Source organism: Schistocerca nitens, chromosome 7 (genome assembly GCF_023898315.1).
Source record: "Schistocerca nitens isolate TAMUIC-IGC-003100 chromosome 7, iqSchNite1.1, whole genome shotgun sequence".
NCBI lineage: Eukaryota > Metazoa > Arthropoda > Insecta > Orthoptera > Acrididae > Schistocerca > Schistocerca nitens.
This window is the reverse complement of record NC_064620.1, coordinates 545,409,259-545,428,830: the sequence shown is the minus strand read 5'-3', so window position 1 is coordinate 545,428,830 and position 19,572 is coordinate 545,409,259. Positions and strand designations below refer to the sequence as shown.

At 38.5% G+C, this 19,572-nt stretch overlaps 2 protein-coding genes across 2 annotated transcripts in view; one reads left to right on the top strand and one right to left on the bottom strand.

Annotated features, from left to right (window-relative positions):
* Window positions 1-19,572, bottom strand: part of LOC126194641 (uncharacterized) — a 183,112-nt gene that overhangs the window by 28,930 nt on the left and 134,610 nt on the right. The gene's annotated exons all lie outside the window — the stretch shown is intronic.
* LOC126194638 (WW domain-binding protein 4) overlaps window positions 1-19,572 on the top strand; it is a 130,961-nt gene that overhangs the window by 81,807 nt on the left and 29,582 nt on the right. The window contains exons 2-3 of the mRNA XM_049932811.1: window positions 9,149-9,221; window positions 18,499-18,633. Coding sequence (XP_049788768.1) covers window positions 9,149-9,221; window positions 18,499-18,633 — 208 coding nt within the window. The remainder of the gene's footprint in view (window positions 1-9,148; window positions 9,222-18,498; window positions 18,634-19,572) is intronic.

Here is a 19,572-nt window from a genome sequence, read left to right as displayed (position 1 = left end):
AGTGCAGAAGGTGGTTTTTAATGGTGCAGAGTCAGATTACTTACCTGTGGGCATGGGCGTCCCACAAGGTTCTGTACTTGGCCCAATTCTATTTATTATTTATATAAATGACTTACCATGTAACATAGTTGGGCCGTCAACTAGGACTTTCTTATTTGCAGATGATCTTGTAGTCTGTATAACTGCAGAAACAGCACAGAAGGTGAAATATGAAGCAGACCAGTGCACTGTCATAGTTGAAAATTGGTGTAAAGCTAATTCCCTTTGTGTCAACCGAAAAAAAAAAAAAATACAAGACCTGTATGTATCGTGGAATAATAACACAACTTGAGCAGAGCTCAAATGCTGTTAATTTCCTTGGAATCTCAATTGATTCAAAATTATCCTGGGGTAGCCGTATAGAAAAAGTGGGAAGCAGCATTAGCAAAGGAATATTTGCTCTAAGGAAACTGCGTCTTTGTCTAAACGTGCCAGTACTTAACCCTTTAATGCATACTGTAGCTGATAAGCTACAGACCTCATTTCTTCGATTTATTCCATATGGAGAAACATTTTCGATCAAATTCGTTATGTAGCTAAGTGTATACACTCCGCTGCAGTTTCTAGTAGTTCTTCATAGCGATCATAGATGGCAGGACGAGCTGAAGCAGTTCGACAGTGAGCTGTGTGGACATACTGCCAAGTGTGTGTTTTGGCGGAAAGTTGAGGTGTGTTTTTGGTGTTTGTGCACTGATTTCTGGGTTTGAAAATTACTTTTTCATTTTGAAAACATAAGTAGATATGGTATAAACAATTAATTCGAGTGTCTTTGCGATAGATTTGAAATGAGGCCTGTTTTTGTGTATGTAGCTTATCAGCTACATTTTTCATTTACTGCATTTCAGGCGCTGACGTAAAAATGTCTCGAAAGAGTCAAGAAGAAATGCTTATGGAATGGTTAGAGATTCCACTAAGCAGTGATGACGATCTTGAGTGTTTCTCTGACGATTCCATTCAAGATGAGACATATGTTGCTCCAGAATCTGTTGATTGTGATAGTGACAGTAGTGACGAAGAAAGTCAAGTACCAGTAATTAGGACTGAAGATGTTTCTGGAACAAGACAATCTGATGTTATAATGAAGGAATCAACGTCACAGTTGTCTGATAATGCTCTGAAACTGCCATGCAGCAGCAAAAATGTTACCAAAAACAGCAGGAGTGTGGTTTGGAAAGATAAACAGTTGATTATTCCCGAACTGCAGTCAAAATTTCATGGCAATACTTCGTTACCAGAAGAAGTAATAAACTTAAATACTCCATACCAATTCTTCAAACATATATTTCCATCTAAATTGTTTGATCTAATTGTCAAAGAGTCTCATAGATACAGTGTGCAGTGTAATCCTGATAGACCAATAGATTTATCCTGTGATGACATAAAAAAATTTATAGGCATCTGTCTCGTAATGTCAATAGTTCATGTACCTAATTCGAGGGATTACTGGGGAGAAGTTACTGGTACTCATCTGATCAAGACAACAATGACAGTGAATCAGTATGAGCAAATACATAAGTTTCTTCACTTCAATGACAACAGTGCAATGATACCCAGGGGTGAAAATGGTCATGATAGACTCTTCAAGATAAGACCCATAATAGAATTGATGAGATCTCGGTTTCAAACAATACCTGTTGAGGAGTGTGTTTCTGTTGATGAACAGATATGTTCAACAAAGGCTAGAAGTTATTTGAAACAATACATGCCAAACAAGCCTCATAAATATGGATACAAATTATTTGTTATTAGTGGCATATCTGGTTATGCCTACGATTTTGAGATTTTCACTGGAGATGAAAATGAACCAGAAAAAAGAGTGACTGGGGAGGAAGACTTGGGAGCAAGTGCAAATGTTGTAGTTCGACTCAGTAGGATACTACCAAGAAATATGAACCACAAACTGTACTGTGACAATTATCACACAAGTCTGCCACTGCTTGTATGGTTACATAAACAAGGAATTTACTCACTTGGGACAGTCAGAAGAAACAGAGTGCCAGACTGCAAGCTCCCTTCAGAAGCTGAGCTGAAGAAAATGGCACGAGGTGCATCAGTAGAGCGCGTCGCAACAGTGGATGGTGTCGACATATCAAATGTAGTGTGGAAAGATAACAAGAGTGTGATGTTGCTTTCTACACTTGCTGGACAGCAGCCTATTCATGAAGCAGGGAGGTATGACAAAAAAACAGTCAAGAATAACAATACCTTGTCCACAAATAATTAAGCTCTACAATAAACATATGGGAGGTGTCGACCTTCTTGACAGCATAATGGGTCGACATAAAATTCTTGTGAAAAGTCGAAAATGGTATATAAGATTGTTTTACCATCTCCTGGACATGGGAGTAGTCAATTCCTGGCTGTTGTATAGGAGAGTAGCAGAAACCAAAGGGATTAGGAGAACTATGAAACTCTCCGAATTTCGAATGGAAATTGCTCACTGTTTGTGTCACTCAGGTCAAACTTCAGCAAAACGTGGAAGGCCAAGTAATGAACTAGAAAACCAAATACAAGCTAAGAAGACAAAGGGGCCCACAGCACATGTACCTCCACAAGATGTAAGGCTGGATCAAGTAGGTCACCTGCCTTCGTACTTGCAAGTGAGACAGAGGTGCAAAATGCCAGGATGCAAGGGATTTTCCTGGGTTCAGTGTAATAAATGTGCAGTTGCATTGTGTTTGCACAAACAAAAGAACTGTTTTCAAACTTTTCATGTAAAGTGATTATCACATGCTTGGGTACAAACCTGTTGGAACTAGATACCTTATTGTTCATATATAAAAGTGTATAAAATATACAATAAATGCTCAATATTTACAACATTAATGTCCTATTTATTACTTTAGGATTTTTCCCTTCCTATACAAAGTATTTTATCATAATCAACAATTAAATTACGAGAGATTTGGTCAAAATTGAGGGAGCAAAATAAGCACATTTATTGTGGCTCGTAAGGTGTTAACTCAAAATGTAGCTGATCAGCTACAAAGCGATTTTCAACAATAGTGCTTTGTTAATTTAATTTAAAAAATTTTTCAATATTTTTTTCGAAATGTAGGCACTATAAACTAAACATGGTAATTTTTACAGCTTGAAATAAAAAATCATGCATTTAAGGGTTAAAGTGGTTTATTTTGCTTTAATACACAGTCACATTTCCTATGGTACAATACTGTGGGGACATCAAAGCAAGGCAGCTAATGTCTTCAAACTACAAAAGAAGGCAATAAGACTGATACGTAGCTTGGCGCCCAGAGCTCACTGTAGGCCAAGTTTTAAAAATTACAGGTTATGACCCTGCCGTCAATATTTATACTACAGTATGTGATGCATATTAAGGAAAACTATCCGAGTTATCAACTGTATGACATGCGACATAATTAGAACACAAGAAACAAGCAGGACCTAGTTTCTTACCGATGTAACTATAAAAAAACACAAAAGTGCTTCTTATACAAGTCCATAAAATTTTTTAATGCCATACCCCAACATATCAGGGATCTTCCTATTCAACAATTAAAAAAAAAAGTAAAAGAATTTCTTCTTGAGCTCAGCATTTATGAAACTGATGAATTTTTAAGGGAGGCAAAGAATATGGTATGACTACACTTTGTGATCAGTTTTTATATGCTTCTATATATGAGTAAGTCTGTAATTGGCTAAATTTACTATGCAATATCAATTTGTACCACAAGTTTCTCTGTTTTGTTTTTGTGTGAAGGTACCATAATTATTTGTGTAATATTTATATTGTGTAATATTTTTCTTGTTTTTGTAATTATTTGTGTAACATTTATACTATGTAATATTGACTTTTGTAATGCCTCAGATGATCTCTGAGGTCTCTACAACAATAAAAAATCAATCAAATCAATCAATTAACTGGCTCTTCGGTACCTTTGCCTTTTCCAAAGTCAAACTAATCGTCTTGTAACAAGAGTTTCGCTTTTCATTTCCATTCATCTATATAGTAATCTGATTCGATCTGATTTTCGTATTTTAACGGGGTTGCAATTATTTTTGGTATGCCATACCGTAGATATTTTCCTTTTGCCATTACGGTCTATGAACATCGCATTTTTAAGTGAGTATTAACAACACCTTAGAAATCGAGTCCGATTTTAAAGTATCTGTATCAGAAACAAATATACGACCCGTTCTCAAGACTGCGAGAGATATTAGAAAGGAGGCAAGACGTTGCAGCAACAGAGAGAGGAGCTGTGGACCCTCGGGCCATAGGTTGAAGCGGCGGGCAGTTACATTGCCCCTCTCCCGGGCTGCTTTATTTTTAACACTCTCGCGACAAAAATCAATCTCAACTACCCATTGTTCAGAGTTTCAGGCACCGTTTTAGCTTCTATTTTTGCAGAAGAAGCGCGAGCAAAGCCCCGCTACCCACAGAGCGCTGATATTGGGCCTGCTGTTTTGTTTGACGATCGGCTTGGCCTCGCGTTCCGTTTGGTTGCGCAACATTGTAGTGCTTCTCCACTTCTTAACGTTACGTCCGCCAAGAACTGGCGGAGTATTTTCGCCCCTTCCCCTAAAAGTTCATTACGTGATTACCTTCCCCTAATTCTCATTGTTGAAACCTATTATGAGGTGGTGCTCATGTTTTAAAGTTACGTGATGCTTTTCAGCAACACTGTAGTGGCCTTGAGCCATATCTGGCAGTTACGTTTCGTACACCACTTTTTGAACGTTTGAGCAAATGTGGGCTTTTGCTGTCTATCCTTCGTCCGCCTGGAGCTTGAGATCTTTGAGTGTATGTTACAGTCTAATCATTTGCACCAGCGCAAGTATCGTCCCATTTCCCTTCCCTCCTGAGGTACAGAAGAATAACCTCAGAAAACAGATGAGACAGTTCATGTTAAACTCTGTATCAAATTCCACGACGTTTCATTACACTATTACTATTCTTGCACTTATTACAATGCTCTCCAACTAACTGCAATAAAAATTGCCAGCAATTTCTCGCAGAAAACGCTAATAGATTATTCAGTAGAATCTCCAGAGATGAACAAAAATGATATGATGAGACCCTAATTTGAGTGATAAGTCACCTAGGCATCAACCAATCTCTTAGGCTTTTTATGGGGGGCTGTATCTTTCTATCCACCTCCTCTTTCCAGTTTAGTGCTAACAAGCTCAGTTACATATCAACATACGTACCATATCGATTATCCCAAATGTTTCATTTATTTTCCTGACCATGTTTGTTTCTGTAAAGAAAAAAAGGTGATACTTTTTTGACCTGTTACAGTAATGTTTTCCTGTGAGGTGGTGTATACAAATATAACTATAATGCATAGTTTTGGACATGTCTTTCTTGGACATGTCTTTCCATGCCCTTTTCACAACATACCATTTAAGGTAAAATGCTTATAAAAAGCACTCAGATCTGAGCATCCAACACTCTCCTAGTTCTTAAGCACTGGAGATGGCTGTTGACACTACATCAGTGTAATGCCACTGATTGTTCAACACTGTTTAAACTAAAAGGGTGGTCATAAATTGATGCAGTAAACAGGCTTAAATGTTGAGTCATTCTTATGACTCAAAGTAGGCTGGAAATATTTGATCAGATTTAGAAGCATTGATTTTATACTTTATGTCAGTTAGAAAGCACAGAAATTAAATAAAACTTAAAAAAAAACAACAACATTCAATTGACTTTTGGGATATCTGATGTTAGCAGGATACATCTACATGCTACTCTGCCAACTACTGTGAAGTTTATGGCAGAGATTACTTAGCATGACACCACATCTCAGGATTTCTACCTATTCCAGTCATGTGTAAAGTGTGCGAAACACGACTTCTTGAAAGCCTCTCTGTGTGCTGTAATTAGTCTAAATTTTGTCTTCATGGCCCTTACAGAAGCAGTATATCAGGGAACAAAGAATATCTCTAGATCCTTCTCTTAATATTGGTTCTTGAATTTTTGTAACTAGTCTACTGTAGGATTGAATAGATCTTCAAGAATCTGCCTCTTTTTTCAGAATCTCTGTGACACTCTTCAATGAGCCAGACAAACATGTCACCATTTGTGCTACCCTTCTTTGCATACATTCAATATCCCCAGTTAGTCCTATTACGTATGGGTCCCACATATTTCAGCAATGTTCCAAGGTGGGATGCACGAGTGTTGTGTAAGCAGTCTCCTGTGAAGACTGACAGCATTTTCATAGTATCCTGCCAATGAACTGAAGCATGTCACCTTTCTTTCCTATTACTGAGCCTATAAGATCATACCTCTTTGTATCTCTACAAATTGTTTGATCTAAATATTTGTATGAATTGCTGAATTCTAACTCTGAGTCATTAATGTTGTACCTTTATTTTTCTGATGATTTAAAGCAAATTGCCAATATTTGCATCACTCTGAAACCTTATAAAGATCTTACTGAATATTGGTGCAGCTTTTATCAGACAGATATACTACATACAACAAATGGCATCCCTCAGGGATCTGTCCTTGGCCCTGTTCTTTTCATATTGTTCATAAATGATCTCCCAGAACACATACCAAATGCCAGCTCCTTTCTGTATGCGGACGATACAAATATCCTGATAACCAGTAGAGGTGACACATTGCAAGATGCGGTTAATGAAACTACTTGTCATTTACAATCGTGGTTTGAAGCAAATACTCATAAATACTCAAAAAACTGTAAGTATGAACTTCCATACTAGACAAAATCTAACCCCCTTCAATGCAGTTATAGTTATCAGCAAAGATGACATTACGTACAGGCAGGACACCAAATTTCTTGGACTTACCATCAGTAACAAACTAAATTGGAAACCACATATTGAGGCATTGTCACAAAAGCTTAGTAAAACCTGCTATCTATTACAATCATTAAAAGACACAGCCAGTGTAGATACCTTGAGGTTGGTGTAGCATGCCCTGTTTGAGTCTGTCTTGAGCTATGGCCAAATCCTCTGGGGAAAGAGCTCTGATTCTCTCACAATTTTCAAGTTACAAAAACAAGTAGTAAGAATAATGAAATGTAAAAAAAGAACTGAACACTGTAAACCACTATTTCAACAGCTAAAAATCCTGCCACTGCCATGCCTCTAAATATTGGAACTAGCTTGTTTAACAGTACAGCACTTGGACGCCCTTGACAGAAATGCAGACTGCCACACGCATGACACCAGAAACAAAACACAGTTAGAAATTATAACCCACAACACAAAATTATATGCAAATGGGGTTAAATGTATGGGCATTAAAATATAGAAGCACCTCCCAACAGTCATAAAAACAAGCAAAAACCCAAAAATAATGAGAATTAAATTAAAGGAATTGTTACTAAATCACTGTTTCTATGCTTTACATGAAGTTCTTGAAACAATTACTTGCAATAAGCTGTTTATTCAGTTGTAGATGTTTCTACTTAGTAAGATAATTTAATTATTGTATCTTATCTGTATTCTGTCTGTATCTCATATATGTATTCTGCTATGTGAACTATGTACCACAATATTTGAATTACTTGTAATAAGCTGTATATTCACTTGTAGATATTTCTACTTAGTAAGATAATTTAATTATTGTTTGTTACTCATATTCTGTCTGTATCTCTTATATGTATTCTGATATGTGCAGTATGCACCACCATCATCTCTCACCACATACCACCTTTTTTTATGTTTTGTCTATATATCCTATGTATATTCTGCTATGTGAGTTATGTACCACTACTGTCATCTCTCGTCATATACCATCTTAACATAATTTTTCAAATTGACTTGTCCTATATCATGATGTGCTTTGCTGTACAAATTGTATGATCTACAGGACCAATAATAAATCAAATCAAATCAAGTCAAATACTTCACTATTAATAACTGCTTTGGCTGTGAAAAGTCTGAGGTTACTATTAGTATTGTCTGCAAGGTGATTCACATACAGCATCAACACCAAGGGTCCCAACACACAACTGTGGGAAGCACCTCTACATCTGTCAATGACTCTCCCTCCAAGGTAACCTGCTGCATCCTCCCTATAAGAAATCATCAATCCAGTCTCAAATTTCATTTGTTATCCCCTACATACCTTCAACAACATGTGTGGTGTCATACTGAGTCCAAAGCTTTTTGGCAGTCAAGAAATACAGCTTCTACTTGACTGCCTTGACTCATGGCTTTCAGGATGTCACATGAGAAAAGAGCAAGCTGAGGTTCACATAATCAGTGTTTTTAGGATCTGTGCTGTTTGGTATATCTCTTCAAAACATATAATTTATTTGAATACAGCACATGTTTTAAGATATTATAACAAACAGACATAAAAGGGACTGGTTAGTAGTTTTGTTGATCACGTCTGCTGTCATTCTTTTAGACAGGTGTGCCCAGTCCGTTTGTCCAGTCAATGGGCACAGCTTTTTGTTCCAGGGCTCTGTGGTGTATTATGGTTTATGTGGAAGCTAACTCAGCTGCAGATTCTGTATAGAACATGACAGGTATCCCATAAAGTCCTGGAGGCCTGTTTTAGTGATTTTAGCTGTTTCTCAATACCAGTGACAGCAACATATATGTCACTCATCTTTGCAGTGGTGAGAGAAAATTAATTGGGCCTGTGCATCCGCTTCTTCGTAAGTGAAGGAACATTTGAAAATCGAATACTGTGGAGGATCCATCCATCATGCATTGCTCCACTAGGTGCATGTATGATCAGTGTTCGATCAACTATTCTGTTAGCATATGGAAATGAAAAATCTTAGGGAGGAATAAAAATGTACATGGGCCACACACACTGTTTGGATAGTAATATACTATGTGATGGGTTGTAAAGACAGAGAGAAAGGGAAGCAGATGAAATGGAAGGGGTGGTAATAATAAGGACATTTTAAAATAATGTAATCACTATAAGGGCGGAAAGGATAGTTGTCTTGAGTGTAAGCACTCATTTGAAATGATGTTCAATGCAGAGAACCAAGTTTCAGTTCAGAGAGGAAAGGTGTAACATTTTTTTATGGGATATAAGTACTCGTATGAAATGCTATATTTTTCACTTCTTATAAAATTTAATTCTTGTGCTTATGTGCTACATTATTTTTTGCGTCTTCATTTTCTGTATGTCATTTCTTCTTTATTTTAGGGCTGATTACTGGAAATCACAAGCAAAAAAATTCTGTAAATTTTGTAAATGCTGGATTGCAGATAACAAACCTGTAAGTATGGAATTGTCATACTATTTTGGGAAATATATTTTTTCCTTTGTCTGAAAGCAAAGATCAAATTTTGTAATTATTTAAAAATATTGTTTCATGTAACAATTCCATTAAATTTTTCACATTAGCAAATAATGTCATTTTCTTGATCATCAATCATTCTTGATCATCAATAAAAAATCAATTATTCTTGATCATCAATGAAAACCACAATTTACCAAGTGAATTTTTCAGTTGCGAGCTGGAGAAAAAAGAGAGAAAAATAAGTAAATAAGTGGTGTGGTTGTCAGTATCAGGCAATTTTAATACATGTAGTTGCCTTAATTTACAATTGTACTGTCTGACTTATTGTTGCCTATCAGATATTTGTCACCTTTTGTGTACTTAGTATGAAGCTTCATAAACTAATGTGTTTAACTTGTAGTACCAATACAGGAAAATGATAGAGAAGTGGAATACCAGTGTTAGTGTTATGCTTATTAGGCAAGTATTTTGGAATCGCTGATACTGAATATTTACATGTTGAGGGGCATAAGCTAATATCATGCTATTGTAGATATAAAGGAAAAGGGAGGGATGGTTTCTGTATAAAAAATGCCAATCACATGGAGTACAGGTTAGTGGGTACTAAGCTGAATGGTTTTTGGGGAGACTTCAGTATTTATTTTCTGCATTTAAACTAGTAATCAAGGAAACAATGGGTTAATAAGCCAATATGGTATCAACACAAACAAACTCCTGTGTGCTGAGGCAGGGGAACTGCTGCTCATCATCCGGCGGAAACTCCTCATGGTGCGACGAGTGTGTCAATTCCTTGCCTGTCCTACCTCTCCAGCGTACCCTACCATTGCCCGACCGCCTGTGGAACGTCTCTTTTTCCAGTCATCCCAGGGCAACGAGACCATTTGGGATTCGTGCCAAGCATTTGCTTGAGTCCCTTGGTATGGAGCGTGTGGCACCCCAACTCCAGGGTTTTACCCGCCTGCTCCCTGGTTGCTCCAGAGGCCCAGCGTCCTTTTAGACTTGTCAGAGTACCGGAGGAGCTGCACTCCTGCGTTTGTTTTTACGTCCTTATTTTACGATATTTTAAACCGGCATCCTGACCATGTACCAGTATTTACGGATGGCTCTAAACAGGGGGACTCTGTAGGTTGTGCTGTTGTTTTCCCTGATCGAGTCGTCAAGTTACAGCTTCCTGCGGCGTTTACCATCTTTGATGCCGAATTGTTTGCGATCTTGCAGGCATTGGAGCAGATGAGATGTGTTCCCAGTCTTAAGTGTCTCATCTGTTCTGACTCCCTGAGTTCCCTTCAGACCAAACAACACTTGTACCCAGCGGATACGATCATCCAGAACATCCATGATGCCCTACTCCACCTGCAACGGCAGGGGAAGGAGGTTTCTTTCTGCTGGGTGCTGGGGCACATGGATATTAGGGGAAACGAACTGGCGGATGTGGCTGCCAAAGATGCATGTTCCCTCCCTCACGTTGTTGAATGTGCCGTCCCCCTCCATGCTGTTACCTCCCTTTTGCGTTTTAGTGTTATGCGTCAATGGGAAGAGGAGTGGCTGGCAGTCGGTGAAAATAAGCTGCATCTGGTCAAGGCCACCACGCGGCCATGGTTTACATCCTACCAGTCATGTAGGTGGGATGAGGTTCTCCTCACTCACCTCCGCATCGGGCACAGTCCCTTAACGCATGTTTTTGTACTCTAGCGGGCGGACCCCCCCAATCTGCAGTGCTTCTGGTGTCCAGATTACTGTCCGCCACATTTTCCTTGACTGTCCTTTATTCTCTGACCAGAGGTGGTGGTTTCCTTGCCCCTGGATTTGCCCTCTATTTTGCAAGACGATGCAATGACTGTGGTTAAGGTCTTACGGTTTTGTGTCCTGTCCAATATGTTGCCTCGGATTTTAGGAAGAGGATTTTAATGTGCTGCTGGGTGACTGGCTCACCCAGGTTTTAGGTAAGAGGTCCGCCAGTCATGATTACCTACTTGTTTCCCTTCGATTTCTGTTTTCTTTTCCTTGTGTTTCCTTTTCTTTTTTAGTGCGTTTCTTCTCCTCTTATTTTGCCTCTGTATGTGAGGATTTGGAACTGCGTCAGGCCTGTGTCTTTTAGCCGTTCTCCTTGTTTGCTGTCCGTCTCCGTCCCTTCACCACATGTGTTCCTATTTCTATGAGATTGGGCGCTGATGACCATGCTGTTTAGCGCCCGAAAACCTCAAACCCCCCCCCCCCCCCCCACACACACACACACACAAAAAACTAATCAAGGAGCTCAGTTTGGAATGTTTCGTACTTAGAAATATATCCTATTATGTTGACTCCAAAACTGTAGTGCTGGCTTATATTGCTTACTTTCACTTACTGTTCTCACATAGAATTATTTTCTAAAAGTGATTGTCAAAATTGAGGAGTAATAAAACCACATAAAGTGGATAGACCACTTATCTTGCAAACTGCTCTTCATAAATCTTGAAATTCATATTTGTTTGAGACTATCAAAATCTAGAGGATAGAATAGACATTTATACCTTATTGGTACTTTTAGCTGATAATAAAATCAGTTTCAGCTGCATTATGATTTACACAATGAAAATATAAGACATAAAAGTAATTTTCATGTAGTTTAGAGTTGAGTTCTGTAAGATTGTGTAAAAGACTTCAAAAAGCTTGTGTCAGATGTAAAATAAAATACTTGGTGTCCATTCATATACTTGATATATGCTGAAAAGAAACTTCAAAATTTGCTTGATTAGCCTTTCACCCCATTAAGTAGTGATCTGCTAGATTCAAGATTCAAATTTCCTATTAACTGCATGAAAATTACCGAAGTTTTTTTTGTAAACAGACTTATATTGTTGCAAAATGGATGATAAGCTTGCAGGAAGAGATAAGTGGAAGGTTGTTTCAAAGTTGCAGATAATGCTTTTTGTAACAGATGTTTTTCTATAATAATATACGCAGCTCATGGACAGTTGTACATCACCTGCATATCTGCAAACATGTGAAGTCTTAGAGTCAAGGGGAGTGAAGAATGAGAGAATAATTGTTATGAAAATAAAAATAAATATAAAAAAATTACTGACAAATAAAAACAAAACAGTAACCAAAATCAAGGCCATCTATTCGGAAGTACACATTTTTTGCATACCATGGAATCAGAATCTGCTGTTGACGAACATTCAATACCATGTTGTTCCAACCAATCCATTGTAACATGCTTAAATCCTTCTTGGTATTCAGTCCATAAGTTGATCAATATATTACTGCTCACATATGTCCCACTATCTGATGAATAGCTTCTTCATCTAGCATGTAGAGGTGTCTTACAATACACATTAAAAGTTTAAACTGGTCCCAAGCAGATCAGCAAATATTGGAGGACATTCCATGTATCTTATCCTTGTCCCCATGTAGGGGTAGCGTCTTTAGTTAGTAATCAAAACGTCACTAGGTCCTGGGTTCAAATTACACCTCCGCTTAAATTTTGAATGATAATCAGCATTGGCAGCCAAAGACTTCCAGCATAAGAAGTCACATGTCAAAGAGAGTGGAGGTGCAGACAGAGATTCAGGGCACTCTCTTGCTTTTGGGGTTTGAAACTGCCCCTAAAGGCAGAATAACCAGCAATGATCAATGGCTTGAGGATGCAGAAGGCAATGGAAACCACTGCATCAAAGACACATAATGTGTGTCCACAGGACATGTGGTCTGTAATTCAAAAAAATGTCATGATGATCTCTCCATTGGCAAAAGATTCCGGACCGAGCGAGGTAGTGCCACGGTTAGCACACTGGACTCGCATTTGGGAGGACGACGGTTCAATCCCGCATCCAGCCATCCTGATTTAGGTTTTCCATTATTTTCCTAAATCACTCCAGGCAAATGCCGGGATGATTCCTTTGAAAGGGCTCGATTGACTTCCTTTCCTATCCTACCCTAATCCGATAAGACGGATGACCTTACAGTTTGGTCTCTTCCCCCAAACAACCGAAGCCCAACCAAAAAGATTCCAGGATAGTTTCCCATTTGGATCTCCAGGAGGGGCTGCCAAGGGGAAGGTGACTGTGAGAAAAAGATTGAATAACCAATGAAAGGATAACATTCTATGAGTTGGGGCATGGAATGTCAGAAGCTTGAACGTGGTAGGGAAGCTAGAAAATTGGAAAAGGGAAATGCAAAGGCTCAATCTAGATGTAGTTGAGATCAGTGAAGTGAAATGGAGAGAAAACAAGGATTTCTGGTCAGATGAGTATAGAGTAATATCAACGACAGCAGAAAACTGTGTAACAGGTGTAGTGAATGTGAAGGTATGGCAGAGAGAGTGTTGCTGTGAACAGTTCAATGGTACAGTTGTTCTTGTTGGAATCAACAGCAAACTGTCACCGACAACAATAGTTGAGGTGCACTTGCTGCCATTGCAAGCTTAAGGTAAAGAGATGGGAGGATACTGAACGAGTAGCAGTAGTAAAGGGAGATGAAAATCTAATAGTCTTAGGGGACTGGAATGCAGTTGTAGGGGAATTAATAGAAAAAAAGGGTTACAGGAGAGTATGGGCTAGGAACTAAGAATGAGAGAAGAGAAAGACTAATTGGGTTCTGCAATAAGTTTTGGCTAGTAATTGTGAATACTCTGTTCAAGAATCACAAGAGGAGGTGGTATACTTGGAAAATTCGGGAGATAGGGGAAGATTTCAGTTAGATTACATTATGATCAGACAGAGATTTTGAAATCATACATTGGATTGTGAGGCACCCCCAGGAGCAGATATAGACTCAGATCACAATGTAGTAGTGATGAAGAGTAGGCTGAAGTGTAAGAGATAATTCAGGAAGAATCAATATGCAAAGAAGTGGGATACAAAAATACTATGAAATGAAAAGATATGCTTGAAGTTCTCTAAGGCTATAGATACTGCAGTAAGTAATAGCTCAGTAGGAAGTACAATTAAAGAGGAATGGACATCTCTAAAACGGGCAATGACAGAAGTTGAAAAGAAAAACATAGGTACAAAGAAATTAACTGTGAATATTCCATGGGTAACAGAAGAACTACTTCACTTGGTTGATGAAAGAAGGATGTACAAAAATGGTCACAGCAATTCAGGAATATAGAAATACAAGTTACTGAAACAGGAAGTGCAGGGAAGCATGAAAAATGTGAAGAAATCGAAAAAGAAATGAATGTCGGAAGGACTGATCAACATTTAGGAAAGTCAAAACAACCTTCCGTGAAATTAAAAGCGAGGGTGTAACTTTAAGAGTGCAATGGATTTCCACTGTTAAATGCAGAGGAGAGAATGGATAGGTGGAAAAAGTATATTGAAGGCCTCTGTGAGGGGGAAGATTTGTCTGATGGGATAGAAGAAGAAGAAGTAGGAGTTGATTGAGAAGAGATAGGGGATCCAGTATTATAATCAGAATTTAAAAGGGATTTGAAAGATATAAGATGAAATAAGGCATAAGTGATAGATAACATTCCACCAGAATTTCTAAAATCATTGGGAGAAGAGGCAGCAAAATGACCATTCACATTGGCATGTAGAATGTATGAGTCTGGTGATCTACAATCTGAATTTCAGAAAAATGTCATCCACACAATTCCGAAGACAGCAAGAGCTGACAGCCGGCAAGTCTGGGAGTTATTGTACAATCAGCTTAACAACTCGTGCATCCAAGTTGCTGGGAAGAATAATATACAGAAGAATGGAAAAGAAAATTGAGGATGTGTTAGATGATGATCAGTTTGGCTTTAGGAAAGGTAAAGGCACCAGAGAGACAGTTCTGACATTGTGATTGACAATGTAAGCAAGACTAAAAAGAAATCAAGATGTGTTCATAGGATTTGCTGATGTTGAAAAAGCGTTCGTCACATTCGACAATGTCAAATGGTGCAAGGAAATTAGGGGTAAACTCAAGGGAGAGATGGGTAATACACAAAATGTACAAGAGCCAAGAGGGAATTATAATAGTGGAACACCAAGAATGAAGTGCTCAGATTAAAAAGAATGTAAGACAGGGATGTACTCTTTCACCCCTACTGTTCAGTCTATACACTGAAGAATCAATGAGGGAAATAAAAGAAAGATTCAGGAGTGGAATTAAAATTAAATGTGAGAGGATGTCAATGATACAATTCGCTGATGACATTGCAGTACTAAGCAAAAGTGGAGAAGAATTACAATTACATGATCTGCTGAAAGGAATGGACAGTCTAATGAGTACAGAATGTGGATTGAGAGTAAGTTGAAGAAAGAATAGAGTAATGAGAAGTAGCAGAAATGAGAACAGCACAAAACTTAATATCAGGATTTGTGGTCATGAAGTAGATGAAGTTAAGGAGTTCTATTACCTAGGCAGCAAAATAACCAATGACGGACAGAGCAAGGAGGACACCAAAAGCAGACTAGCATTGGAGAAAATGGCTTTCCTGGACAAGAGAAGTCTACTAGTATCAAACATATGCCATAATTTGAGGAAGAAATTTCTGAGAATGTATGTTTGGAGCACAACATTGTATGGTAGTGAAACATGGACTGTGGGGAAACCAGAATAGAAGAAGTTTGAAGCATTTGAGATATGGTGCAACAGACAAATGTTGAAAATTAGGTGGACTAATAAGGTAAGGAATGAGGAGGTTTTGTGCAGAATTGGAGAGAAAAGGAATATATGGTAAACACTGACATGAAGAAGGGACAGGATAATAGGACATCTGTTACAACATCAAGGAATGACTTCCATGGTACTAGAGGGAGCTGTGAGGATAAAAACTGTAGCGGAAGACAGAGATTGGAATGCAGCTAGCAAATAGTTCCAAGTGCTACTCTAAGATGAAGAGGTTGGCACAGGAGAGGAATTCTTGGTGGACCACATCAGACCAGTCAGAAGACTGATAACTCGAAAGGAGGGAGGTTTCCATGAGAAGGGCCCAGTGTGCTCAGCCATTATCATCTTGAAAGATGAATCTGTTACCAAAATGTTTACTCTAGGGCAACACAATGTGTTTCAGGATCCCTTCACAATGTTGCACAGTCTTCAAAATTGTGCTTGAAAGTGAAGACATGTGTCCAACATATGTGCATGATACCCATCCAAAATATGATGGACACACCTCTCTGGTGAACCCATTAGATTTCATGTTCCTTGCGGGGCTTACAAGCCATAATTTGTAGGTTTCAGTCATCATCTGGGTGATCAGTGTGAAGTGAATCTTCAATGTTCTGTTTCTCATGATAGTGGCTGAACGTCCAAATGGTGTTGATGTGGTGTACACCAATTCAGTGGACAACTTCATATAGTGACACACCCTTTTTGTATTAAAGTGACAATGCCCACATGGTCTAAGCTTGAAATGATTCTTTCAGGCATACTGATTGGCTGAACAGTATGTATGAGTTGCACTGTCTGGTTCGTAACTAAAGATGTAGCATGCTCCACTAAATTGCACTGAGAATGCAGGTTTACTTTTCCATCCATTACCAGGGCTGATTTGAGAGCATTTTTCTACATAATCAACTTTTATTTGGTGTCCCCCCCCCCCCCCCCCCCCCCCTGTTTCCCTTATACTCTTTCACCTATGTAAGTTTTCGCTACTAGTCGTGATGTGAACTGAATTCAAATACTGCATATGGGCTCCCCTAGTGCCCACTTCAGTCTGGCAACCCAGGCAGTCATTATTAATTGTGACACACCCTGTATACAAATCATACATCTGTGACGCCTCTGGCACCCCTCTCAGTGTAGTGCTCCAAGAAGCAGCTTGTAGTGTTTGGGCCTTAATTCACACTGTCTGTTACATAGGTAGCTGTTTGCTGTATGTAGTGATTTCCAGTGATCTGCAGAGTATTGAGAAGTAGGCTTGGGGAGGGAAGGGAGGTTTGGGGGGTTAACATACATGCACACACACACTTATTTTGGCCAATTTATTACATGACTTGTTCAATGTGACTGAGGGTCTCTTAAGGATGCTGTTCATTCTACCTGACAAATAATCAGTTGTTCAAGATGCAATATACTTATTTTTAATTAAAAATTCAGATCTGGGTGCATATGCATTCAGATGTGCTATTTCTGTGGCCTCCTTAAACCATCCTAGGTAAACTCTAGAAGCACTCCTTCAAGAAAGCCATTCTTTTTTCTGCACTCTTTTCTTTTAAAAATGGTGGTAGTGTGCTGTCTGTGTTAATGAACCTATCTGAAAAATCTGAGGCTATATGGGAGGAAAAACAATATAGAATGCGAAAAGTTTTTTTGTAGCTTGGGAATGTGGATGCCACACACATTAAAGCTGGTCGCAATGCTGGCAATATGGGATGTAAGTGGCAAGGAAGGGAATGTTGGGGAAGAAGGAGGTGTAGATTTAGAGAGAGAGAGAGAGAGAGAGAGAGAGAGAGAGAGAGAGAGAGAGAGAGATGCTCAATTCAGTTGTGCAGGTGCTGGAACTGGAGAACCCAAATAGCACGGGCATTGAAGTAGTTACTAAGCCATTGGTGTCATGGTGTACAGCAACTGGTAAGGAGAAAATTGTTATTTACGTACCTACACACATGACAAATCACTCATAACTTAGCCATTTGACTCTCACACAAAGTAGTGAGGGAAATGGAGGACAATTCTGGAGTTTTGGTTCACAAAAATTTGAAAGTAACTTTTTGCCATAGAAATGTGTCTTCTATTGATACACACCATACCTTTGAATATCAAATTACCAGAAACTGACAGATGCAACATATTAACCAACACATTGTTGTATATGGATGCTTATAATGTCTTTGATTTTAAGTGGCCTGAGTGGTTCTATGTTGGCATTACTCAATTATTATATAGTTCTGCAATGTATTTGCTCGTGCCTATAAGCTATCCATATGTCTACATGAGTTGAAATGTGTAGCAGATCATCACAACAGAAGTCTAATTTTACATTGGAATGGCACAAATCCTCCACAGCATTAATCTTTGCTAAAAGTACCAGACTTAGCACGAGAAAGAGTAAAGTGTGTTGTTGATTCTTGCTAACTAATAGAATAAATTAGAGTTGCATTGAACTAATTTGTGCACAATTAATTGAAATCTTTTCCTACAGTATTCCCTATTCCATTAGCAATTTCTTGTGTATTCCAAATAAATAGTCCTTCTGTATTTCATTTTAACATTCATCCGTATTATGCTAAACTGAACAGTTCAGAGCCTAAAACTTTTGGAAATATGCCAGTTCCTACCAAATTTTTAATATTTGTTTGGAACCCTGTAACTTGTGACTGTTTGTTTCTAGAGCATTGAATTCCATGAGGGTGGTTCCAGACACAAGGAGAATGTTGCCAAACGCATCTCAGAAATTAGTAAGAAGAGCCGAGAGGAATATGAGAGTAATAAAAACATTGACAATGAGATGAAAAAGATGGAAGAGGTATAGTAAAATTATTTGTTTCACTTACTCATCAGTATCATAATATATAAGCAGCCACCATTTATTTTAAAAGGTCATTCAAAGTGAAATGTGTTCATTTTCTGCCATACACCATGTCACACAGATATTGTGAGAGTAATAAATTTAAATTATAACTTAATGGTACATTCTGGTGTACTAGCATAACATATAAAGACAACAGCAGAAATTCAGCAGCTGCTAATGAATTTCATGCTGTGCCAGATATAAACTGCTTTCTTAATCAAGAAATGAGAGAAATATTTGTGCTAGGTAGAGGAAGTTGAAATTCAAAGTTGAAGCATTGCAGCTTTGCTGTGTTCTACCACTGCCAAAGAATTGCCGGCCTTTCTTTTGGAAGGATTTCTTACTACCATAAATTTCTTCCTTTTGCAGCCACAGTGGTTCAGCCACTTCGTGCTCTCTTATGGAAAGGTGTTCCTTTTCACTCGTTGCCCACCTGTGAGTGTGCTTTTACCCTACTGAAGTCAAAAATTACACTTTGCACCGTGCTTAGTTACCTTCCAAGCAGGCCAACATCTTAGCTCATTCACCATCACCTCCCAGTATGGCCTTGGGGCTATTGTTATGCACAAATGTGTGGACTCTTCCAAACATCCTATTGTATACACTTCCAAAACTCTCATTCAGGAGCAACAGTGCCACTCACAGATACAAAAAGAAGCCACACTCAAAAAAAAAATTCATGTTTTCATATATGGTTCTAAATTTCATTTTGTTGCTCTTGTTTCTCTTTTCCACCCTTTGGCATCTTTATTGGACAAAGCAGTCCATTGCCTGCAATGCTGGGCTCCGTTTTTGCCATGCTATAACTATGAGATTCATTTCCAACCCACTGCCAACATGCTAATCCAAATGCTCTTTCTCAGTTGCCAGTTGGCCCTGATCCAGCATTTGATC